The 26633-nt window shown below is 39.2% G+C and overlaps 1 protein-coding gene across 4 annotated transcripts; it reads right to left on the reverse strand.

Annotated features, from left to right (window-relative positions):
* Positions 1 to 102: 102 nt before the first annotated feature.
* On the reverse strand, positions 103 to 25400 carry BBOX1 (gamma-butyrobetaine hydroxylase 1). 4 transcript variants are annotated; one of them, XM_071418290.1, is made up of 8 exons: positions 19299 to 21589; positions 18933 to 19252; positions 17161 to 17275; positions 9442 to 9640; positions 5843 to 5948; positions 4759 to 4955; positions 3882 to 4048; positions 103 to 2756 (listed from the first exon to the last, which is right to left on the reverse strand). In XM_071418290.1, exons 2-8 carry the CDS (start codon positions 19152 to 19154, stop codon positions 2596 to 2598), a joined length of 1167 nt encoding a protein of 388 aa, XP_071274391.1. In that variant the 5' UTR covers positions 19155 to 19252; positions 19299 to 21589; the 3' UTR covers positions 103 to 2595. The 4 variants fall into 4 exon arrangements, with proteins under 4 accessions (XP_071274391.1, XP_071274393.1, XP_071274392.1 ...); XM_071418292.1 differs by lacking the exons at positions 18933 to 19252; positions 19299 to 21589 and adding an exon at positions 24226 to 25400; XM_071418291.1 differs by lacking the exon at positions 19299 to 21589 and having other exon boundaries at positions 18933 to 19290.
* Positions 25401 to 26633: the final 1233 nt, after the last annotated feature.

Genomic DNA, 26633 nt, shown 5'->3' on the forward strand with positions numbered 1-26633 from the left:
CCAGTTACTAGCTACTAATAGTTATTTGTAACTAACAATAATGACTTCATATCCGTGTGCAAGATGTTACGTGTGAGATTAGATACAAGCCCAAACCAGCAATCAGTTCCATAAAAGCTTTTAATAAAAAGAAATTTGAATTGAAGTGTGCAGAAAAGTATAGAATACAAGTGGAAAATATCTCTTCCCTATTAATGACTAGTATAAAGCACAAGATGTCTTAACAGTTATAAATTGCAACATTCACTCCATTTTTATATGGAAAATAACACAGTTATTGCAGAGCATTATGAATGTAGCTATTAATCTTTCCTCAGCTTTTCTCTCTTTTATTGCAAAAGCAAAAAAAAAATTTCCTCATGTTTCTAGAATTAATTATTAAAGAAGGCACTGAGAGATTTAATTACCCCTAAACCCCAATTTTGTTAGACTATTTAATGAGGTCATAACTTTGACATTAACATTTCACTATTTAATAAAGAGGACTACATTCAAACTGCCCTATGACAAAAAGGCCTAATCGAGTTTTATCTGATTATTCAGCTGATATCTGTTCTTAAATGATGAGCAGGAGCTATGGAAGTGCTTGCTGATTTTAGGTCATAGAATCATAGAGTGGACCGGGTTGGAAGGGCCCTTAAAGGCCATCCAGTTCCAGCCCCCCTGCCATGGGCAGGAACCCTGTCTGTTGTCATCATATTGCAAAAGTTCCATACCTTCTTTGTGGTCTCTCATGGGCAGCTCCTCACAGCACTGACTCCAACTCTCTTCTCACTCAGCTAACTCACTCTTTTATAGCACTGATCCTCATTGGACACAGCTGTGGCCTGTTAAGGGCAGGCTTGTTCCTAATCTTTGGTAATTAGTACAGCTGCAATCCTCAGAGTGAGATCATCTTTTGCACTGTCTTCATTTTCTTAGATTCTATCCCCCCACAACTGTCCACTAAATCAGGTTGCTCAAAGCTCCATCCAGCCTGGCCTTATTTTAATTCTTTGGTTATTTAATTCTGTAGTTGTAGTTCTAGTGTGTTACCCTTCCAAGAAGAGACTAGGATTTGTTTGACTTGGAAGGGACAGTTTGAAAATACAGAGTTGAACAGAAGGATTTGGGGGTGGAAGAGTGGCTGTTTTGTCCAGCTCACAGCATGGTGAGAGGCATCCTGTTAACTCTGCAGCTATAAGAACAGTGAAAAATAAACTCAGTGGACATGTTGAGTATGAAAACAAGTACTTTAAAATTCTTTCTTTTTCCATTTGGCGTTTGAATGTAGGGAAAGAACTCCACTACTTTGGCTGCAGTCATTTCTAGATTGGATTCTGAATAAAAATCACACTGAGTAGAGGAAAACATCCTAAAGACCTATTGGAGGTGGGTGTAACAAAAATGGATTTGGGTTTAGTTGCCACATTTCTGTCACATCCAAAGTCAATTGCCACTTCTGCTTTGTAGTTTCTAGCCACCAAGCATCATCAGCATTCTTACTTTTCACTTTACTCAGAAATCTGCTGTAGAGACCTTATGTCTGTACATGGCCTCTACATTAGGATTTCTGGTAGGATTTCTGATCCTGTCTGTGACCTCTACACTGAGAGTGATTTATCTTCCTAATGCAGAGGAACATTAATATGATGCATTCTTTGGTAGGTTTATGATTTCTGAGCTTATAGACTTGGGCATGTAAGAAAAATAATTTGTGGCTGTGATAATCAAAGCATGTACAGTGGGATATAGAGAATACAGCCTCTGTTCAATGACATCATGTATTACAGCAGAGTCCTACCTAGAAAGGTGTGTATTTAAAAATAGCATCATGGCAGTGTTGTGGGATTTTTTTGGTTAGTGAATTTTAGTTATGATCTGTGCAATAAAGAATGCAAGTCTGAAAATAAAGAAAGGTGCCCATTCATAACAAAATTTAGTTCATGATACTATTTCCCTTTTACCTTTCAAGCCTTCTTGGGAGGGTAGGTAGATATGTAGAGGCAAAGGAAGGCATTGTGATCTGCAGTCAGTCCAGTGAAGTGATAATCTTTCAAGCCACTTTGCACACTTCTTTTATAAAAGCACATAAACTTACAGACATAGGAATGTATTTCCTAGATTCAAAGACTAGGGCACAGATAAATCTTAAATTTTAACAAAATTTATATGAACATAATCATATGAACAAAATGTTTCTCAGCTTATAGAAACCAGAAATAAATTTATGACAGACTCATAGAATGGTGTGGGTTGAAAGGGACCTTAAAGACCATCTCATTCCACCCACTCTGCAATAAGCAAGGACACCTTTCACTGTCCCAGGTTGCTGCAAGCCCCCCCCAGCCTGGCCTTGAACACTTCCAGGGGCTGGGCAGCCATAGTTTCTCCAAGCAGCCCGCTGCAGTGCCTCAGCACCCTCACTGTAAAGAATGTCTCCCTCATATCTAATCAAAACCTACCCTCTGTCACTTCAAAGCCTTCACCTTGTTCTGGAACAAGCCCTTGGCAAAAGTGATGTCAGTTTCTGAAAAGAAGACTCATTTTTTCAATATTGCTGTTGTGATTGAGGTTAGATAATCTACGTTTTGCTCATTCTAGTTAGGAGAAAGCTCAATCCCTCTTCAGAACCCTTTTCCTGAGGAGCTGGAGCCTTGACATGACTACATCCCAGTCTGCATAGGCACCTTCCAGGTGCCGTGTCACTTCTGGACAGGGTGGGTAGCCTTGGCGACCGTGGAGCACACGCCAGTTATCAAATGTCAGTACATCTCCTATATAAAGAGATTGCACAAAGGTCAGTAGCTGGAATGTTACAGTAGATTCCTTCAAAAAACCACAGAGAAAGATTGATATCAACAGTTAGTGAGGAATATAACAGCTAGAGATACACAGCAACAACACAGTAATTTTAGCTTTCTCAACCAGAGAGGCCAGTTCCCTTTTGATACCGCTTTCATTTCTTGTATAATGAGGAGTTAAAAAGCAGGGTGGTAGAGGAGTGCATACTGAGAAAATCAAGCCTTGAGGAGAATGCAGATCCATAGAGGTGAAATAAAATGTGTAAAAACCACTAGGATACATTTTATTTGAGCAGTCTAGTACCAGTTGTACTATACACATACATGCTGTCCCTGTTAAGAGATTTACATGAGAACAAAGTTAAAACACTGAGAGTTAGGAAATTGCATAATTAATGCTAGAATACCAATTTCATTTTTCTCTCTTGTGTGTCTCCATTATGGTACATCTCGAATGAAATAAACTCACAGTCTTTCTTATCTTCTCCTCATTCCCCCTACCACCATTTGCATTAATCAACAAAATGGATTGTATGCCACTAATGTAATGTAAGGCACTTTGTTTTTCCATTAATGTGATCTTACTCATTGTTTTATTGTCTGCTTCCAATGGAGAGAGATTAATTTCCTCACAGACATTTTAGACACAAGTACCATAGTATCTGAGGCAGTCAGATACAAAGATGAATTTACTTTTGTAATATCTCTTGAGAGATTCATATATTTGTTTTAATGCTGAGGAATGAAAGAACAGAGATTAAGGCCACACATGACATCACACATAGGATTGCCAATCGATGGTGCTATTGATACATCAATTTCCAATATGCTATGTAGCATAAAATGCTGTTTTGTATTTAGTTTAGAGATACATTTGGCTAATCTATAGGTAGACTATTCCTCCCTGCCACTTTTTTCTTCTTTATAGTGTAACAATGGCAAAAGAAATCTACGAGATGAATGCAAGAAAGCAGTATGAAATAAAATAGGTGATTGAAAGACTTGAAGTTCCTCTCAGTACTAGTGCTAGTGTTCAAGTATTCTGACTGTCAGGAAAAACATGTGAAAAATTGTTGTGAGGAGAAGGAACTTACTGACCTGGTTTCATCTTGAAAGTAAACTTGTGTTCTGCACTGTTCAATAAATCATTAAATTCCTTTAGAGCTGCATAAAATGGCCTCACTTTTTCAGCTGGTATATCAAACACTGTGTCTCTTGTTGCATTATTATAATTGATCCGAATTGCTTGGCCTCTGGAATCCGTGCTATAAAACAAAGAAAAGAGGAAAAAAAAGGAAAGGAAAAAAGAAAAAGGAATGTATTCTGTTGTTACTCAAACAGTTCAAGATGATTAAACAATAACTGAATTCTCCTGCTGGAATATCAGTATGTTTCTATAGTAAAATTCAGATTGATATTGGATTGGATTTTGCTAATTAAGACTAACTAGGAAAAGGGATAACCAGGAAAAAGTGTAGACACTTAATTTGCTCAAAGATCTGTATTATATACTCTTTAATTGTAAACTTTTTTTAGTAAATCATAAACTTTTTTTTAAATCAGAAAAGAATATGAACATTTGCATTTCATCTTCTAATAGTATATAATTCTTAATCTAAATGTTTCAAATTATGACCTCTCCTTGGCATGATATATATGTGTACATTGGCTGGCATTTGGCTGTTTGCTAACCTGTGCCTAGGAGTTAGGAGTTACTCTAATTACCACCAATTCTTGTTTGTGTGTGGCAAAACCAAGTAAGTGGCACAATGCACAGAACAAGTCACACATTTCCCCAAAAAAACAGACTAAAGATCCCAACCAATCGACCACAAAACTCCACCCAAACCTAGAACTACAGACCAAGTTAAACCAGTGTTTTCCCACAAGGTGGCAGGAGCAGACCTTTTCCTACCGACACATCATCCACCAGATGACAGGGATTTTCTTTTTAGGCGTTGTTGAAACTACTCACTCTATAATCCTTTGTTTACAGTGCACAGCAAAATCACAGTAATCCACCCCAACATCAGTATAGTCTACAGCAGTAGAGGACAGGATCTGATATGCTTCAGGATTTTGTTTCTTCAGCTTGTTGGATACATGAAATCCATCTACAACTTCACTTTCACCTCCTGCAGCTGTTTGCTTTATACAATGAAGAAATTGAACCTGGAAGGAATTAACAGCTCTTTAAAAAATAATTGGCTTGCATATTTAACAGCTTATTAGTATCAGTTCTCTCACATCTGTGGTTCTTTTATTCTGGTTGTTTGGTTTTTTCCCAGTGACAGACTGAGCTCTCATTTACTGCAGCTCACAACACTCTGCCACCAGTATCACAAAGGCAGAAAATTAAAATAGCATGTTCATAAATCCATCCCATTGGGACATCTTCTAATGCTTGCAACCTGTGAGTCAGTGGCAAAGAGGTCTTGCTTCTTTCCTTTGACTCCCTCTTTTTCTTCCTACTACTTTCCAGTTCTCTGGAATGATGTGAGTTATGTGGATTACACTTTGATATGACATGAACCAGGTGAAAACATCTTTTCTGTGGTTGTCCAGTTTTACAGAAGGGCCCTGATTTTTTTTCATGAAAGGGCAGACAAGTATTTATCTTTTACCAATTCACAGAAAACAGAACATACCATCTTAATCATAATTCTTTCTCTGTTACCCTCCTGAGCTGAAGAGATGAGTCCTAAAATGTCACAACCTGACTATAGCATTTAGACACCTAACTTTTGTAAAGTAATGAGAACAGTACTCACAGCATATAGAGAACCTGAAAGTTTCCTCATGTGGCAATATTTTCAATACTTTGTGAATTTAATTTAAAAATTATGGGGTATATGGGAGACTTGCTGAATTTATATCATACTGTATAAATTGTATGCCATGTGTATATAGATCAGCATATGCAGGATAATATATTGATATTTTTACACTGCTCTTTTAAGATGAAATTCAGAGCCACTGATCACTAACCATTTTTCACACTACAAGACCATTCCCCTTTCTCCTTTTGTGGAGTGAAAAAGTCAGTAAACTCAACTTACCCCAGGTGGATGCTGCAGAGCAGGGTAATCAGTGTGAAAGCAGAGTCTCTCAGTTGTGTATGCTACATTGTTAGCATCTGCTTTGTCCTGCACTTGCCAAGTCGGTCTTTATAATGAAAGGGAAAAGAGAAAACACGTTAGAACATCCAGCCCACATGCCAGACAGGACACACTGAAACTGCGAAATCACAGCACAACAGTCACTTCATCTTTGGACATGAAAATATTGTAACATTATAAGAAAATAAGGATTTAGCAGTGTCCCTCCAGATAAATAAATTTAGCAGTGTCCCTCCAGTGTGTCAAGGGACATCTGGCATCAGGACAGTACCTAGAAGAAGGATGGCTTTTCAATGGTGGCAAAGGCCAGCAGAAGACACTAACCAAGAGGCTTCTGCCAGTAGAAATCATCCTACTAATGATGCTTCAGAAATAAGTGAGTAGAAGCTGGCCCATTTCTTTTTATCAGCCTTTCACTTTACCACTGCCACGTGGAGCACATTATCAGTGAAATGCAGAACTTGTAAAGGCCATGTAATTTTCCCCAGAAGTTATTTTTAAGGCTTCATAATCTTAGAAAATATAGAGTATCCTTTACAGGGGGATCTTTCCTGTAGGGTGAAAATTTGCTTCTGGAGAAAAATGTCTGGATGAAAGACTTTGAAACTTCTTTCCCTTTTATGACATCCTTGTTCAGAACTAGCTCTGTTTATTTTATTACATAGTTTCTCCCTTGGAATTTGGCACAATTCAGTAAAAAGTTTTCTGACAACTGCAGTGAAAAAAGTCACAGCTCTATGACAATGACATGATTGCCTCATGCTGCTGCACAGACAAAATGTGTTTTGAGTGCCACACCATGCAGGAGAATTTGAGACCCAGAACCACAGGTTTTGTTTACACAAAGTTCACATGATTGAAGACACTCCTCAGCAGATGCATGTTATAGATCCAGATGTTTGTCTGGAAAAGTGTAATTTACCATACAGAGACGATATAATTGCACGCACATCAGTGACCAAAAAGAAATTGTGAAACTCATTTTCCCTTGTGGAATACTATAGACAAAATATGTTCCAGATGGTGTGTGCCTAGTTTTACTTCTTAATAACAGTTTAAAAAGAAAATAGGCTAAAGAACATGCAGATAAATTATTTATATATAGAATATAAATACTTTTGTTCTAGGAGTGATATTTAGTATAGAAATTATGCAAAATGCTAAAATTAGATTTCTGCAATTTCCGGAGGGAAAACCCTCTTGAGTATTTGCAAATGTGTCTAACTGTCTAGGAGAAATAGTTTTTATTATTTGGTATGGCACATATTCATCAGTACGTTACTTGAGTAACAGCACATATTCATCATCACATGACCTCAGTACTCAATTATGACAATTTCAACCATAATTCCACAGTCTGACAGCCAAAAAACAGCCCCTTTTTATAATTCCTGTAATTAAGATAAAAATCTAGCTGAAGGCAGCTAGATTTGCTCAATCTTTAATTTAATAAGCTGTGGTGTCACTTGATAGTTCTAAAACAATTTAACACATTTTAATCATCTTATTTAGATGATTAAAATTTTAAAAATTAAAATTTTAGATCTTATTTAGATGATTAGATGATTAAATTTTAAAAATTAAAATTTTAATCATCTTATTTAGATATATAAAATTGCTGGAGTGATAATATTTTATAGAATCATCAGAAGTTTTTGTAAAAGCAGTCGTTGCTTTTGTATTGTCAGGATTTGCAAGGGAAGCTGCTCCCCAGGAGCTTTCCTTGCACACAGTGAGCTTTGCTGAAAGCCCAAGTTACTGACTTGAAGTCAAAGAGGCTAATGGGGAGCTCAGCATTGCATATGGAAAAATCAACCTCACTTTGTCTAAGTCTAATCTGAGCTGAAGCATCAACTTGGCCATGTTGGGGGCACAGGTAGTGAGGGTATGCCAGAGGACTCTGGGGCCTTAAGGAGAGCAGAGTGGGTTGGAATGGTTTGTGGTTTAATAATTAGGGTCAGGTTTCAAAGCCCATTGTTCAGGCTGTTTGATAGAGTAGGAAGATTGGCACCAAGCAGGTGTAGCAATTGTTTTGCATTAGATAGCAACATGGGTTCAGTCTTCATCAGTAGAAAACCAGGCTGTCTGTCACCTGCTTAGTCCTGCCAAAGTGCAGCGCTAGGAACTGAAGCCACATTTGAATCATTTGGTCTTACACTTCATTAGAAGTCTATGTCTTATATGTATGAGATTTAGGACACGTGTCCTTCTCTTGCTACTGAGGACCTCCAGGTGACACTGATGGACTGGCTGTTTGCATGGCAGTGCTGCAGCCCCAAAGGAATGCCTTCACACCACACCAAGCACTGGACAAGGCTTCAGAACAGAGGAGGAACACAGGGTCTCACAAGCTGAGAAGTTGGAGAAACAAATAGCAGTATGACTGGAGACTTCATTAATGCAGTTGGGTATCCATAATAGAAAGAAAAAGGTTAAATTAAAAAGGTGGAAACTCTTGGTGTTGTTATATGGCTGATATGGAGAATGTTTCCACTTTTTAAAGCAATGACATTTTAGGGAGGTCACACCAAGCAGACATCTAGACAAGAAGAAAGGTTTTTTTCTTTCATGTGTTAGAATTATATTCATTGCTGTTACATTTTGGTTTAAAATTCAGGGTTCTGTTAAGGTAATGTTTAATTTGGCAAGTTTGCCAACTCCAGGTTTATCCTTTTATTTCTCATATTTTGTAGGCCATGTATTTGGCTCCCAGTAAAACACCAGGGAAATAATAACCCAAAGTTATTATTTTATTACAGTTGTAAAAGCCACTCCAGAACTGGATGCCAGTAAGAATTGAACTTCTGTTTCAGAGATGAAAATTATGGTAAGTACTAGCAACAAACATTTCTTCTTAGTTAGATGGAGGTCACTGTTTCAGCTCAGCAAGATGTGAGTTGCCACCATGGTTTGTCTGCTCATTAGTAGGTGTTTGCAGAGGTAGAGCTTCAGTTTGCCAGCTCTTGGCATCAAAAGGATAATTTACAAGTGCCTGCTTGTGCTCCTTCAAGCTGAACTCTGCTTGTTGGGATTGGCTATGGCTTTCCAGAGCAGACCCTGTTGAAAGCAGGAAAATGGGTACTCAGCCCATCTTTTTTGGTGAGGTGGGCCACGATACCATCATCGAAGTCTTACCTATTGCCATGACTCAAAATCAGACTAAGAAAAAGTTTCAGAATAGATAACTTCCACTGTTCAGAACGAGACTGGATTGGAGATTCCTGGTTTTGTTTCATGGCATAAATAAGTAAGTCTCTCTCACTGTTATCCTATATTCAACAGCATTTGGTTTTAGGCACTTTTCCTTCTCTCTGCAGTTAGTGTTATTTCTGCTCTTCTCTACATACCCTACTTGTAACAGCAGAGCGATTCTCTTGTACAGTTTATGAACTTGATGCCAAATTTTCTAATATATAGAGAAAAAAAATACACCTTGCTTTAACATATAAATCCTCAAAAGAGATATAACAAGCTTAGACGAAAAACATTAGAGGTGATTACAACACTGGCAAAACAAAGATTTTATAAAACAAACTCACCCATAAAATGTGAGACGCAGGAACCCAATCCTGTGGCCAAGTTTAATCAATTCTCCCTGCCTTGTTGCAGCTCCTGTCAGTAGAACAATTCCTACTTTCTTTAGGGTGCACAACCACCTGTATGCACTTTCATCATTGTACATGATCTCTTCAAAAGGTATTTTGGGAAGTTGAAGGTCTGAGCCCCAGTATTGATGTTCTGAAAGGGAAGAAATAGAGAAACAAGTTCTCAGCTGTTTTAGCATCAAAACTCTTCAGTTTACTGGCTTGTATGCATAAACATACACACACATTCAAAGATAGTGCACAGTAATGGGTAAAAAGGACAAAGATGTTAATTCTTAATTTTTTTGTTTTGTGTAAAGTTAGCATTGATTCTAGTTTTTTTGCAAAACTTGAAACATTACTGGTTTAAGTCAAGCATTCTCTTAAATATTGAATCAGGGCTTTTATTCTTACAGTAAAGAGATATTCGTTTTTCCTTGCTATTATATATTTAATCTGAAGCTGCTATTCTTAGAAGAGTGTACTATACAGCATGAAAAGACTTTATCTAGAATAATTGTTTTGTTTAAATCACAACTACCTTACTTGGTGTTTTAATATTCAGATAACTTGCCCAATCATCAATCACACACTAGAAATGAGACCACATAAACATTTGTAAAATTATGCAGGTGGCATCAATTATAAAATGCCTGTATCTCTATTTATTCCAACATCTCTTCAATGGACAGGACAAATGAAAACTACAAATTTCAAGGAGCTTTCAGAATTGAGAACCCTGGGTAATTTTACCTGGTGACTGAAGGATATACTATAGTTCAAACAAATGTGAAGACCAGGTTTGGGCTTCTTTTTTACCTCTTTCTAGATATAGGTAGGAAGCACAAAATACAATGTGCTCTTAAAAAAAAATTGAACTCGGACACTATAGAGTTAAAATATTTTTCAGTCAGTAGTGTTCTTCTTTCATCTGTTTAAGGCTACTTAGAGATGGTCCAAGAATCAGAACACACATTCCCATATATGACCTATCCACAAAGACCATCTTTCTGGTCTATCTGTTTTTCAAAGAAGCAGCAGTGTGATTCAACAGGCTGTTCAATTTTGTAACATGTTCACAAAAAAAAAAGAGTAAATCTTGAGGAGACATATAATCTCACATCATTAAATTTCTTTTTGATACCACTCCATGGCCAGTTACTCACCATCCCACTGTATTTAACTTAATATACATCTTTTCACACATTTGAAAGATGGTGAAAAAATGAAATATGAATGTTTTCCCTTTACTCTATTAGAAGTTAAGAAATTATATAGACTTATGTATTTTGTATGTTGTATAAGTATGTTAAGAATATCCTTTGAAAGACAGAGCAGGTGAATAACCATGTGAAAACTAACAGAAGATTTTAAGTTTCATCTTTTCCATCCTAGTTTTCTTACTGACTTGCTAATAAATATTTTCCTAATTTTCCAGAAACAAGAAGTAGAATTTCAAGGAATATATCAATAGATTTTTCTTCACTTTGGAAAATAAATACATGCACCTAGAATTGAACTGCAGCTCCAGGAGTCCCAGGCTTCCAAGGGTACATGGACTGTAGTGCCCTCTTGTTCAAGTTCCCAATGGCTCTTGCCAGAAGTTTCACCTGTTATGGGATGACCCTTCTGCAGCAGGGTATGGCCTGTGGTGTTGGGTTTTCTGGTGGGTCTTTTGTTGCAGACCTGTGCTTTGTCACAGCACTGCAGAGCAGCACATGCTCAGCATAGCAGGCTGGGACTGCCTTGGATTTTGGCATGACAAACCTGTCAACCCCTACAGCTCCCTGTGGAACCACCACCCTCCACCCTCCACCCAAGCAGACCGGCAGCACTGGTGCCTGTCCTCTGGCCTCACATCCAAACAGCTGTGGAGCCAAAGGGAGGAAAAAGCTAAATTCAAAATGTTTCTCATATCACTTAACTTGAAGAGAAATAATTTTTTCTGGGAATTTAGTCTTTGCCAGACTCTGAAATGTATTTGGGAATAATACTATAACATTGCCTGCTGACTGAAGAGATATTTAACCTCTACAGTACTGCTGCAAGGTGGAAATTGCAAAGTGTCAACGAAACTGAACTCTACACCGATACTCCTAAAACAGCTACTAAAACTGAAGAGCTTTTTTTCTTTAATGTTTTACCACTTTGCATTTTAAAAACACCAACAAACCAAAATAGTTGCCAAACGCCAACAAAACAAAAAAGCTAGAGAGTAAATATGGTTCAATCCTGCCATGCAAGGCCATCAACTCTTTTCCCCAAAGCTTCACTTTTCTCATATGAACTCCCTTCCAGTGACAAATGTAGCCAGCATCCTTAATGGTTTAGGTTTGTTTCTCTTTTTAAAGGTGCAAGCTGGTACACAAATGCATATCAATCCTACCTCAAATTTCAGAGAAGAAAGGCTCCAAGTTTCCAGCCCTTCAGTGACATGCTGATGCAGTCAAGAGCTTGGCCTTTGAGCTACTGCAGGAGCAGCCTTTCCCCCTTCACATTTGCCAGTGTACTCCATAATGACACCATGGTAAATACACCAGAAACTGAAACCTTGCATATAGCTCCAAGTGGTAATATAAATGTGACCACACCATTTAATACTGAATATCCCAAAGAAAATTATTAATTTTAGCACAGGATCTCTAGCAGACTTTTTAATCTTTATGCTTTACATATTAGTATTTGTGGGTTTTTTTTCAGAGAGCTCTTAGAGCTTGATTTAAATACACTAGTGCCAATTTTGATCCTTCTAGTAGTTCTGAAGTCTAATTTCTGACACTTATGTCTGATATACACATGAACTGCTTTTAAACAAAAACTGCTTTAAAACAAAAAACAGTGAAGGAATTCTCCTGACTGGTCCCAAAGAGCATCATAGTCAGGTGAGCACAACAGCAACAGGTGAGAGAAAAGTCAGAGGTCTGTGCTAAAAGAAGCAGCATTTACACCTTTGGCTCCGGATGAAAATGCTCTATGTTGTCCAATATTTACAATTTGACAGATTACCAGGTCCATAATTAATTGGAAAAGGGACAGGAAAGCAAAACTCAGAGAATGGAAAAAAGATCTTGTGGTATGCAGATAGTTACATTCTTCCATTTAAAAGTGTTTTTTTAAAAAGGCTGCCTGAAAGTCTTAGAAAACTGTATGCTCCCCATGGCATGTTATTCTTCCACATACCAAACAACAGGAACTTTCTACCCATTTTTATTCACAAAATCTCTTCAGCCTGAAAATCTCTCAAGGAGCTGCACTGAACTGCACAGGGACTGTACTCTTTGGCAGTATTTCTTGGTGGAGCCCACTCAAGCACCTCATTGTTTTATCATGTCATCATAGAACAATTTCTTCCCCCTGCTAAGGCAGTAAATACAGTTTCCATTGTACTATAGCAGAAGTATTAGAACATATGCTCTGAAAGCTGAAGGGGTAAGAAAGATAGGAATGAATCATTAGTGTCTGGACAGCCTTAGGTTTCACTTGCACAGCACAGCTGAAGTTGCCAAATTAAAAATCTTTATGTTTGCAAATCACAGAATCAGCTAGGTTGGGAAAGACCTTTGTGATCATCAAGTCCACCCCATGACCTGGCACCACCTTGTCAACTAAACCATGGCACCAAGTGCCACCTCCAGCCTTTCTTAGACATCTCCAGCACGGTGACTCCACCACCTCCCTGGGCTGCCTGTCCCAATGCCCAATCTCCCTTTCTGGGAAGAAATTCTTCCTGAGGTCCAACCTGAACCTCCCTGGTGCATCTTTAGTCCGTGTGCTCTTGTTCTGTCGCTGGTTGTCTGGAGCAGAGCCCGAGCCTCACGGGGCCACAGCCTCCTTTCAGGGAGCTGTGGAGAGTGATGGGGTCACCCCTGAGCCCCCTTTTCTCCAGGCTACACAGCTGAGCTGCTCTGCAGAGCACTTGTGTTCCAAGCCCCTCTCCAGCCTTGTTGCCCTTCTCTGGACATGCTCCAACATCCCAATGTCCTTCCTAAAGTGAGGGCCCAGAACTGGACACAGCACTCCAGGTGCTGCCCAACAGGGGAGCAATGACCTCCCTGCTCCTGCTGGCCACACTATTCCCAATCCAGGCCAGGAGCCATTGGCCTTCTTGGCCACCTGGGCACACTGCTGGCTCACATTCAGTCTGCCACCAGTCAGCACCCCCAGGTCCCTTTGCTGCCAGGCTGTTGTCCTGTCACTCTGTCCCCAGCCTGTAGTGCTGTAGGGGTTGTTGTGGTTTTGATGAAGCTCACCTTGCTGGATTCAGCCCATCTATCCAACCTGCCCAGGTCCCTCTGCAAATGTAACTGAACAACTCATACAGGATAAAAACAAGTCTTACAGAATTATTTTGTATCTTTATGGATAATTTATATTATGACTACTAAAACCCCAGATCTGTGTGCTTTTCAAAATGGGAAGAATGAAACTCTTTTGAAAGAATTAATGCCTCTTTCAATCATTTCAGAACAATAATTTGGGGGGAAAAGAAAGGAAAAACAAAAATCCCATTTCTTGATCATACCAGTTTAGTCCTAACTACATTAGAGTTTGCATAAAAAGAGAAGATGCCCTTCGTTCAGTACCTGCAGATGGTGTGCATGCATCAACACTTGGAATTATCCAGCATTTGCTACACAACTTGGGACAATGCTGATCAAATCTTCTGGAGTAATAAAAGAAAGTCTAGACACCACTAGAGTAAATTACTTCATCTAAAATTGTTTTGCCTACAGCATGTATTTTAATGTTTGTTGAAAGCCAAGTGTATTTTTGATGTATTGTAAGTTATGTATATGGCATATACATAACTTATACATAACTTAATAACATGTATGTACTTGTTATTAAGCCCTTATTAGTTATTACTGCAGGATAAACTCAAATGACCAAATTTTTAAAGTAAAGAACTACTTTTAACTTCATCCTCCTAAAATTATCATCTCTCAGGACCTAGCAGAGAAACTGAAATTAGCATTGATGCTGTTAACATCCTGATTCAAACTTGCAAATCACAGAATCTGGATATAAACAGATATCCACAGGAGCTGGATATAAACATTCAGTATCATCACATTTCAAAGAATTATCATCATTTGAAACCTTTAAACTGCTGTTTAAACATGAACCTAACCTAAGGTTAAAAATATTAGGTACCACTACAGACTAGCTCTGCAGAATCTTCTCTTTCACCCAACAGGAAAATATGATTGTGATGTTATCTAATTCCCACCCCCCAACCCCCCAGCCCCATCCTATTGTTGGAATGCCAGCATGTTGGAAAATGAGCCTCAGCAAACACAATGGAGTTAGATACTGGATACTGGCTTACTCATTGTGTCTCACAAGCACCCTCTACTACCCCCAGCATCTGAATTACAGACATGGTAAATCATTCCTGTGACATCTGCTGTGTAGAACTCCAGTAAACAGAAAGAAAAACGAGTATCTTTGAGACACCACAGCTGTAGAAGTGGAATATGGCTCTTTGGCTGTTCTTTTGGGAGCATCTTGTAAGCTGGGCTGAAATGAGCCTTGATATACACAAATAGCAGATTTTGATTTTGCGTATTGCATGGAGAGGATCTGGCAATGTTTTAAAAGAGAAATCTTGACATACTGCCATAGAGCTATTTATAGTCACTTCACCATGCACTGAAAATCTGACCTACTCTTCTTTTTGGGCTTGATACAATGTCTGACATCTACATTTCTTGAATCAGAAACTATGATGGAAAAACTTTTTTTTTAAAGCAGCACTAAAAGCAAATAACCACTTGCAAAAGAAAAAAAAAAAAAACAAACAAAAAAACCCAGCCTCAGCTGTGAATGTCAACAGTGAAGGTTAACCTTTAACTACAGCAGTCTGGCAAGCTTGCATTTCTCTTTGTTGAAGCAGCATGCAGGGCTGGCATTTTGTACCATTGTCTGTAACATCATACAGCTGGGCTATGGTTAGCTGCTTTAGGGCATGTAATTTGCAGTGTGCATCACCACAAGGAAGTGTGTTCTAAACTTACCAAAAAATACAATGAAAAACAGATCTTAAACAGCCAGCAAGCAAACTCACAGCCTTGTTTTTTGCAACTGAAACCTGGGGAAAACTGCAAGAAGGTGTCAATCGTAATGAGCCAGGGAGTTCATTATTATCATTGTCTGAGAGCATGAGGAAGAGATGAATGATGCCACTTAAATAAAGCCAGTTAATTGGTGTAATGTTCATACACAATTTCTTCAGACCAATCATGTGAAACAGAATTTGAAAAAGCATTGCCCAAAGAATGAAACAAATCTTTGGTGTACATTTTTACCTGGATGGCCCCAATGGAGAAGAGCAGTGGCAGAGCAGAGAACTGGCTTCCAAAACATGCACTGTATTTAGATGCCAAAGGTAACCACTGTGCAAATGCATGCATGTGAAGGCAAATCACAGCCAGTTAAGACTTCATAATAGGTGAAAAAGGTAACATTACATCTGAAATTTTGAAATCTCAGTAATTAATACCTTTGCCAATTAACACAACCTGAGACCTAGATTATTTTGCCTGGGTACTAGTCAAAGTAATTTATGTTGATCCCTTTGAAGACTAAAAAACATCCTGCTAGCTTTCATAGGATATTCATTTTCACAAATAAAAGTTCTTGCCATCTGAAAAATCAAGTCTAGGTTCCCTGAATGAGATCTGTATCTTCACCATATTCACTGTGGAAGCATGCCAAACTCTTCAAAATAGTAAACACAACAGTTTATTTTTTGCCAAAAGTAAAGTAGATAGAAACTTTTATATTACCAGGGGAAAATAGATCCATTCTGAACTGTGAAGAGTTTATTACAGCATCCACTGAAATGAATGGAGATATTTCTTATCTTTTAAACCAATAATGTCCTATTTTAACAGATACTGTCTTAACACTGAACACAGATGCACAGCTTTCTGCAAGAGCAGATCTCACAGGAACACTGTCAAGAGCAATCACAGGCATCCTCCAAGCTTTCACACCTCCATGCTCAGTCTGTAATGCTGTCAGAGTAATGATGAAATGCATCATGCCAAACCTCGTGGGTTTATAATTATCCACTTTAAAGGGTAAGTGATTTGTACAGGGTAAATGTTACAAAGACAGTTGTACAAAATACTTTGTGATCAAAAGACAGTCTACCACTAAAACACGCACGGGAAGCAAAGCAAACACAACCTGAACTTCAGCACTACACACTGCAAGCTACACAGTTACTTTTTAACAAGAAGGCCATGAAAAAGGGGAAAAAATATTTCAGTTTTAACTCCCTTGCAATTCCTAATTATCTTTCTTTTTAGAAAAAATTTAGAAAAATTTAAATAGTTTAAACAGCACTCACACACTTGCATAGTCACAGACCACTGGTGGTCCATGGCTCATGTATGAGACCTACTAACACTTTCTGGAAAGAGAAGGCTTTTAGGAAAGTAAGTGCAGCCCAAGTAGTTGTACTGTCCCAGGTATAGAAGGTAGAAGAGGGAAAAGATTACCACAGGTCCCTGTCACACATGCACTGCCTGGCCCTGGGCACCAAGGGCTGTCGCCACGGCTTCAGCTGGGTAGACCTGGTCCTCACACAGGCACCTCAGCCAGGACTGTCAGTGTCAAACCCCTTGCACTTGTCACAAGCATGGCAGACATGGATTTAACTCCTACCTGGCAAAAATAAATCTGCTCGCATGACAGCTCTGGCTTCTTCAGAGAAGCATCGTTTTTTCAACCACTCAGCTTCATATTCACTTGTGTGCTCATCAGGCCATGTAACAGAGATCTGTCAACACAAAGGAAAAGGTGAGTTCAGAAAAAAAAAATTTGAAAAACATCATCTAGAACAACAAAACCCCTTAGAAACAGCAGAAATTGTAATACTTAGATCAATAATATCAGAGTTAAACTTTCCTTGAAGCATGATAGCAAACAAGTAATGAAAACCCAACGGAAACACCATTCACATTCTGCCACTTTTTATAAATGTTCATTTTCATTTCAACCCATGACCTAATTTGCTGGTTTGTGTGGACTGTTTCCACTGTGGGAGCTGCACTTAAGAGAAAGAAGAGAATTGTAAAAACTGGCACGTATCACTGGGGAGAGCACTTCACCCCAGCTCAGAAGAGCGAAAATTTCTTGCAAAACACTGACAGGTCATGAGAAAAGAAAAAGAACAAGACAGACAAGGACCTTTTGCCAGGAGAGAAATCCATCTCCTACTTTTGAAGTCTTCTCTCTATCAAATAAAATTTTAAAAAGTGTTGAGTTTTTCAAATTCCTGAAAAAAAAAACATGGATAGAAAGCATATGGCTTTGCTTGTCATGAACTGAAAGAGCTCAGTCTAGCACAGACCTACAGCTGAATTTTTAAGGTGGATGAATAGGTATCACTTCCCAATTCACATGACTCTGCTCATTCACATGATGGTAAAACACTATCAGTATCATTTTAGTATTAGTGCTGTGCTTTTATCAGTTTCTGAATATAACTGGAAGCAGACAATTCCTAATTTTCCTGATGAAATAATGAATTTACATTGCATTAGTTTTGTCTACAATCAACTTGGGAGCCCAGAATTCCTCACCAGAGAGCCTTATCCTGTGGCTGAGCTCCTCACACATGAGTCAGCCTCTGCAAACTGCCCCTGCAGCGAGGCTGCCCCATCTGACCCAGGGCTGACTGCTGCATTTTCAATATGTTTAAAACATCTTGAAGTATAAAAACCGAGGAAATTAGTTTGCCAAAGGAGCCACAAACTGTTTTTAATAAAACATAAAGAAAATCTAAATAATATACTAGGATTTTATATATCAGGAAAGGTTGACATTCATAAGGAGGGCAGCTCCTATCCTCTCTTGCTTGATAGCCTTCTATTTTGCAGGAAGAAATGTTAGAGTAGATAAGTAGACAGGGATACAGACATTAGTCCAATTCTGATTATTGGCTTTAACTTTGGTTTGTGTTCATTCAAGATAAAGGTTATTTTGCATTGAAAGTTTGCTAATAAAGATGATATTTTGTTATAGATTAAAGTAATCATTTTCTTGTTTTTCAGATTTTCAAGCCATTTACTCAAAGAATAAAGAGAGGAAAAAGTGTAAGTGTGATTAAATGGGCAAGAAATGTCTGTATTTTCAACAACTAGTGATGAAGAAGCATATGGCAGAATTTTGAAAAGCATTATTATATGAAAATAGCTGAAGCTTGGGTTTATGCAGCCTCTGCATAACATCCATACAGTGAAGTTTCACATAGAGGTGGAAAGATCTGAATTCCCCAAAATGCGATTCTTCCCGAAAGCTTTGCAAATACCTGCTAAGGTTTGCAAACAATCAAACTGCCATTAGAGCGCGACTTGCAATTGTCTCGAATTCAGATTAATAAGCATCGTTAGACAACTTTCACGAGAGGGTGAGCGACGGTTCGCTTCAAATACCTTTTTGCTATCCGCCAGAGCAACCTGCTTCGCCACGATGTCCACATCCAGGTCCTCGAGGCGCAGCCTGCGCGCCCCGGCGGAGGGCAGGAAGCAGAGCGGGCACTGGCAGCTGTCCCGCAGCCACACGCACGGGTAGCGGCTCTCGCTCCCGTCCTGCCAGCGCACGCACACCGAGCGGCCCCCGCCCGCAGCCCGCACCGTCCGCACGGCCGCGCTCATGCTCGGCCAGCCCCGCCGCGCACCGGGACCCGCGCACCGGGACTCCGCGCACCGGGACCCGCGCACCGGGACCCGCGCACCGGGACCGCGCACCGGGACTCCGCGCACCGGGACTCCGCGCACCGGGACTCCGCGCACCGGGACTCCGCGCACCGGGACTCCGCTCCGCAGGGCCGCCTCCTCCGCCTTCTGCGCTCTGTAGCCAAAACGTCACCGGGAGACGTCAGAGGGAAGTCATGGTGCTCCTGAAACCATTTGCCGTTTGTTTTTCAGAGTTTCAAGCCGTTGACTTAAAGAATAAAGAGAGGGGAAAGTCTAAGTGCGATTAAATGCGTGAGAAATGTCTGTATTTTCAACAACTGGAGAAGCATATGGCAGAGTTATAAAAAGCATTATTATATTATATAGTGGGTTCTACCTTTTGGGTTCTATAGCAAAAAACATCAGAGGGAACTCCGTCACGGAGCTCCTAAAGCACCACCAAGAGCAGCTTATTACTGAAGAAGCAAGAACAGCACAAAGACACTGTTACAACGATTCTCCCTTCCCTTCCAACTACCTAGACTTCAGGAATATTCATTATATTGTGAAAAACGCCATTTTAAAAAAATGTTAAAAGTTTAATAACAATAAAATGGTTATAAAAATAGCAATATAATTAGAGTAATAATAATTTGGACGATTTGGATTAGGACGGCATGAGACAATAGAAACAAAGAGTCACGGATGTCCATGTACCTTTTTCTGGGCAAAATAAGCCCGAAAAAGGACACCCGTTAACAGAGGATTAACCCTTAAAAACAATGACCTGTTGCATATTCATACACCTCATACATAATGCATAAATTCCATTCAAACAAAGGATTCTCTCTGGTCAGTGTCAATTTTTTCCTCCTAATCCTAACAGCATCTTCAGGGCTGAGCAAGGCAGGAAGAAGTTTGTTTATTCTGATAATGGAGCAATAAATTCTCTTTCTCTGAAAGATTTAGGCATCCTGTGGCTGCTATCTGGTGCAAGTACCTCCTTCCTTTCTTAAAAAAAATATCCCACATACATATTTTCTATTTTAAATTTTGTTATAACCTAAAACCATATTTAACACACTACTTAAGAAAATTAATACAGCATAACCTTTTAACATAACACATATAATATTCATTTCAATATTTGCGAAAAGCCAGTCATAAAATAGGCATTTTTCACAATATGTTACTGACAGAGGGTATAGTCAGACGTATCTATTCAAAAATCCCTTCAGTTTGATCTGTCATCTTGGCTGTCTTTCGTTGCCATGCCCTCTGACCAGAGATGATGCAACAGCCCTGAAACCTCCTCTCCCCTTGGTTGGGGTGAGGGCAAACCTGGCCTCAGCAGGTGAGTCTGTGGGCTCCCCCACCCTGGACACAGCCAGAGTGCATTTTCAGGACAGATGCTGGGTCTGGCTTTCTTGTGAATACCTTCTTCTTCCCCAGCCTTGTTTACTTCTCCCTAGCCCTGAGGTAACTGGACAATCCTGTCACTGTTATCTCGTGTTCCCTTAGGCAGCTGAACTCCCAGTCCAAAGTTCCAGTCAGGAGGCACATTCAGGAAGGGGTGGGCTTTGGTGGTCACAGTTTCATTGTGCAGTTTTGCCAAAAAGGGCAACAATTCCTTCATAGCAATGTTTGAGCCCTTAGCCATAACGTTTCAGTCTCAAGACACCTCAAAACCAATTCCACAAACCAAAAGCCAGAGCTGCTGCCAACCATGTTCAAAATCTAAAGTATGAAAGTACATACACCATAACCCCTGCTGTGGATACTGTGGAATAGAAAACACAGAATCCACCTCCCTGCAAGGAAAAGCTTTGTAAACATGACTTTAGCAACAGGGTTTTGTGAGAGTTCCTCTCTCCTTTCACAGCCAGACCACTTTCTATGGATATACTCTTTTATTTAAAGCCAGATGCATACTTTCCTGCAGAACGATAGTGTACAGATCCTAGAATTAGAAAAGCTCTGGTCTAATGTTTTTGCATATTCAGAAAAATTCAGGGGACGCTCCCTGAATCAATAAGCCATTACATACGTATTTTAATGACTTTATCAATGTCAAATATTGCATATTTATTATCTTCTCGTTTTGTTCTTAAACTCACAGGGCAACATATTAATGCTACCAGGACCAAAGTCTTGCCAGCTCTCTTTGTGCACGAAAAAATGTCCTGGGCTTCAGTATTTTGACTCACAAAGGCCTACTGGAGTTATCAGATGGTTTTTCAATATTTTTCCTTTGCTGCAGTTTAGAACAGGACCCTTGGCTCTTCACAATCCCGGCAGCAGAGCGATTCTCAGCTCTCAGCCCGGCAGCGGTGCCGAGAGAAAAGAGGCTCGAGCACCATGTGGCAGGTTCCACAGAGTGCAGGCCTTTATTAGAGCAGGGCCTCAGTGAAGGGAGCCAGGGACAGCAGCTCCGGTTTCACAGGGAAAAACAGGGGTTTATATCGGGAACTGGAGGGCGGGGAGAAACAAGGAACGAATGGGATACATGTAACTTGGATGAGTAACAAGGGAAAATCCAATGGGGTACAACAATTAACAGAGAACTGCAAAGGATCATGCGCGGGAGAGGTTCCTCACCCTAACTGAGGTGCGCCTCATTCAAGGCTTGGCTCTCCAGGGGAGAGCAACCACTCCTTTGCTGGCTGATTCCTTGGTATATAGTGGTATATAGATTCCTCCACAATAGGCAGGGAGAGACTAAACTTCTTCAAACCCCCACTGCCACACCGTACCTTTTCAGAAGGCTGCAGATGTCTGCCCATCTTGTTCTTTAATCCAGCCTTTTGTACTCTTCATCTTACATGCACTGCACCTGTGTGCCCTCTGTTACTGTGCAGCTGGTGAGCACCCCTGGGCACCCCATGGCTCATTGCTGTCAGTGCTGCTCACCTGTCCTGCACACCTGGAGCCACTGGGGATGAGGCTGGGCCACAGCCCCACTCCCAGTCACCACAAACTGTGTGCCCACATGTGCCAGTGTCTGCAGAAAAACACTTGTCTGATGCTCTTACCTCACAAGCCAACAGCAAATATGCCCCATAAAGGCACAGAGCCCCGTGTACTCACCTTCCTTCATGGCTGCACAGCACTGCAGTGGAGACACTGCCTGAAAAGCACTTCAGCCTCCTGGGAGGAAGAGGGAATGGTGGTGGTGTGTGGAAAGAACAAAAGAACCTGGGCTTTTAAATACTAGATGTAATCTACATCTGGTAGATTAGATGAAGATGGCCTCTTGTTTATTTGCTCTTTTTTTCTAGGGTTACTCTTCTTAAATTAGAGAGTATGTAAAATACTATTTAAAGTCACAAATTTAATAGCATCCTAATTTATATGCAGATCCAGTTATGAATTATGAATTAGCTTGCATTTGGTTGTACCTCTGTTTGAATCCTGAGTATAAAGTGCATTACTTAAATACAAATCTCAGATAAATTACATTAAATTAGAAACAAAATAATATTAATTAAGAAAGGACAAAGCCTGCTACTAAGAAAAATGAACTGCTCTTCATTAACAAAAAACTGTCCACACAGAAAGTGTAAAGGAAATAATTCTTAATCATTACCCAAAAAAGGCATAAAAAGGTCTTAGATAAATCCAGCTGAGAAACTAAAAACTATAAGTCTGCTGAATTGATTTTCATGGATTAAAGCCTAACACAAAATTAAGAATCATAGTCATAGTATTTTGGAGAAGAGACAACAAGTAGACAGAAAAAAAACTTCTTGCAGTTTGGAGTGTATCCAAATTTTTAGTGTAAATAATAGTATTTACACTATATACCAAATATATAATACCAAACTATTAGTATTAATAATAGTAAATTTCTATTATAACACTAAAACTACTCTATGGTTTCCCTGTCACAGGGAAAAAATGGCAGAGTGGAAAAATGTATGGAAAATATCACACAAGTATATATCTTTTTTTTGTCATCATACTCCTCACAATATTCACATTATCCCCTTCACTGGATAATGAATCTCTTCCCTAAGCCAACCTTCCCCAATGACTTTCCTCCCCAACCCTCCAGGAGAGTTTAGACACGAACAATGACCACTAAACAGTTTCTAAGCACCTACAAGGAGTGTCTGCAGTCTAAGTAAGGTTGTCATCTGAGCAAACACGATACTCTTGGCATTGTCTTTTCTTATGAAGGAATGTTAATGGCATGCTGGAGACTGCCAGCAGTACCTCCCCAAGGTAAGGTAGTTTTCAAGGAGGAATGGCTCTATCCAAGCCACATCATTAAAAATCTAGTGGTTATGGAGACCATATGTTTTCCTTGTTACAGACGTAGCCATTAAATTCTGCCTTTTCCAGTGATAAATTGATCTTGTAGGCAGGATGACAACTCAATGAAGAAAATAAAACAGGCAGTTTTAGTCTTTTTTTTTTTACATATATGTTCTAATAACAGCTTCTTAAAGAAGCATGTAGCACAGTCAGGTTTTTTTTGCCAGTTTCACATATTATAGGAATGAAATGCAGAGCCACAAATTGAACAATGTTTTGCTAATGGCTCACCAAAAAAAAATCTAGGTAATAAAAAACCAATTTCCCCAATGAACTGCAAGTCAAAATACATTTTAAAAGACAGAGAAATTACAGATTTTGAATCCACAGGCTTACTTCAGGAATAGTGGCTGTGAAATGCACTTCACTCACAACACTTCAGTGTTAGCTGAAAATTTCTTTAATCGTCACAAAATTGATATTCAAGAAGCATGAGCAAAAAAACTGGTAAAGCAACATGAAGGCCATCTAAACAAACAGCCACACCAACAGTAATAGACACACATCCAATAGAATTTCTCCACAAAATACACATTTCCTAGACAAGATTATGACCAGAGCTCTGTAGTTCACAAGGTTGTTTCGAGTGACTAAGCCAGGTATTTTTTTGCTTATGAGGTTTACATCTTGCCAATCTACATCTGAGTACATGACAACCTATAGGAGCAGCAATTTAGCTTCAGACAATTCATACAGCCCAGCTTGGCACACATAAGGTTTTTTAAAGGCTTACCAAGGTTTGAAAGCTTCCCTTGACTTCTCTCCGTGATGATGGTCCTGGGTAAGTCAACCTGTGAAACTGAACATTGCAGTTTTGAAATCCAGTTTGCACACTCCCCTCTGAATCCCCACCCATTCACTTGGCACAAGGCAAGCACACTTTTCTTTCTTGAGATTTTGTTAATGGTTTTGGGCATGCTCTGAGCTTCTGTTCTGTGTGTATCAGTGGATGTGAGAATGCCCACATCAGAGCACTGCCTTCAAAAGTGAGCTACCTGGAGAGAAGTGCAGGTGAGTCCCTTAGTGCCTTGCTTTGATCATAGAGCACTTTGAGTTGGAAGGGATCATCTCAAAGATCATCTCAAAGATCATCTCATTCCAATCCATCTGCCACAGGCAGAGACACCCTCCACCAGACCAGGCTGCTCAGAGCTCCATGTAGCCTGGCCTTGAGAACTTTCATAGGTGGAGCATCCACACCTTCTCTGGGCATCCTGCTCCCCTTGATGAGAAACTTAACTATTAAGTGAGCTCTCTGTGACTGTTCCAGCTGCAGCACTTCCCCCCGCCCCCAGAAAATAGTCATTTGCTATTCAGCACCATCAACTGTTTAATAAATTCAGAAATAATACATGTTTTGAAAATCATCAGAAAACTACAAAAAGCCCCACTGTCACCTCAATTTTAGCTCGAACTTCTGCATTCTGAAAAAGAAAAAAGAATCTAGTACCAATATAATATTTTAACATAACAGAAGAACATAATGGGGATTACTGCTGCTACAATCATCCTTTTAAAGCTCTCTGCTTAAAAGTAATTACCAAATTTTCAATGATAAAAGGGCCTTTACTATTTAAAATAGTCTGTATGAAGAGCCAGAAGATTTTCATACCTCCCAAACAAGTAAGTTTTATCAGATAAAAAAGCAAAAGCAAGATATTTATAAGATTGCAAAGAGTATTGCAATATAGTTTTTGTAGTTTTTAAAGAAAAAAAATTGAATTGAAAACTTTAAACTGTTGAACATCACTAAGCATTTAATTCTTGCAGGCAGCTCTATAAAAACCGTTTAATGCATCAGCTCTGACTCAAAAAAATGATATATTTAATGTACACATTTGCTTAGGTCAGCCAAAGTTATGTAAATCAAACTCTAGTAGATTTAAATTTCATAAGAGATTTTTGTATTGGCTTCATCAAATCCACATAAGATTGACCATTTGTATTAAATGTGTGAACTTATACACAGATCAGACTCAGATATCTTCATTTTCTCCTAGAAAGGACCATTTAAAGCCTTCCAAAATCAATGCTACTGAAACAAAATCAGAATTCTGCCATATTTACAGTAGAAAAATGGTTATATTTTATTGAAACATAAAAAAATGTCAAGAATTCATATATGATATGAAACATTAGTGTGGACTGTAAAGTACCACAGTCTTGTTTCATTAGATGACAATTTAGAGGGCATTGGGTGGAATGAGTTATTCTGTAAATACTCACATATCTCCTGCTTTGAAAAGTAAGCATTCTGCAAACATTTACTCTTTTGGTATGCTGCATACACTGGAATAGTTTCAGCTTGACCAAACATCTGCTACTGCAAACAGCATAGTCAAGCTGTTTAAAGGATATTCAAGAAGCTGTTTTATGCTACTATTGCTTTTTATATATATATTTGAATATATATTTGAATTGCTTATATATATATATATTTGAATACTGCTCTCATATGTCTAAAAAATAGCACTATCATGCCATTTTTGTTTATTTACTAATGTTGTAACGAACAGTTTGATGTTGTAACAAACGTTGATGTTTATTTACTTCATGTTATAACAAATGACTCAAAGTGGGTAAAACACAGACTTAAACTTCCTTTAAGAAGCCTCTGGGCACAAATGGAACTGCATGACATCCTCGGGGGAGACTGGCCTCAGGCACTTCTGGAGCTTGGTCCAGCCCAGAAATGCTCTTATGTTTTGCTAAGAGAGTGAGCACACAAAACTCAGTGACTCTGCTCACTCTTCTGTTGTGCCATCCGTCTCTAGTGGCAAGGAAAGTATCACCAATAAATTAATTTTAAGAGCTAGAACTTGTCATATAGTTTCTAACTTGAGAACAGAAAAATAACATTGAGTGGTTTCACCAGAGTCAACCAATAAAATGTTTCCTTTTTTTTTTTCCTCAGCAAATCTTTAAAGATACTGAGGACTTAAAGATGCCAAATGACATGTAAAGTATCTTGCCAGTAGGCTACATTTCACTGCCTTCAGCAAAATGAGCTGTCTGGTTCTGTAAGCACCTGTAAGCACCTACCTTCATGAGACTTTCCTGGTGTCTTCAGCACTCTAGTCCAAGCTGACTTATGTTGAGCCACTGCACTGCTGAGTAACTTACCCACTGAATGGTTTGCAG

This window comes from Agelaius tricolor, unplaced genomic scaffold, assembly GCF_023055355.1.
Source record: "Agelaius tricolor isolate 1412-34295 unplaced genomic scaffold, bAgeTri1.0.p SCAF_82, whole genome shotgun sequence".
Taxonomy (NCBI): domain Eukaryota; kingdom Metazoa; phylum Chordata; class Aves; order Passeriformes; family Icteridae; genus Agelaius; species Agelaius tricolor.

Excerpts from the sequence above, each read along its gene's own strand:
- BBOX1 (XM_071418290.1), bottom strand. The coding sequence starts at position 19,154 with ATGAGCGCGGCCGTGCGGACGGTGCGGGCTGCGGGCGGGGGCCGCTCG. Across the intron at positions 9,641-17,160 it reads AGCAGATTTATTTTTGCCAG|AACATCAATACTGGGGCTCA; the intron begins GTAGGAGTTAAA and ends CTTCCCTTTCAG. Across the intron at positions 5,949-9,441 it reads CTGCGTCTCACATTTTATGG|ACCGACTTGGCAAGTGCAGG; the intron begins GTGAGTTTGTTT and ends TTCATTATAAAG.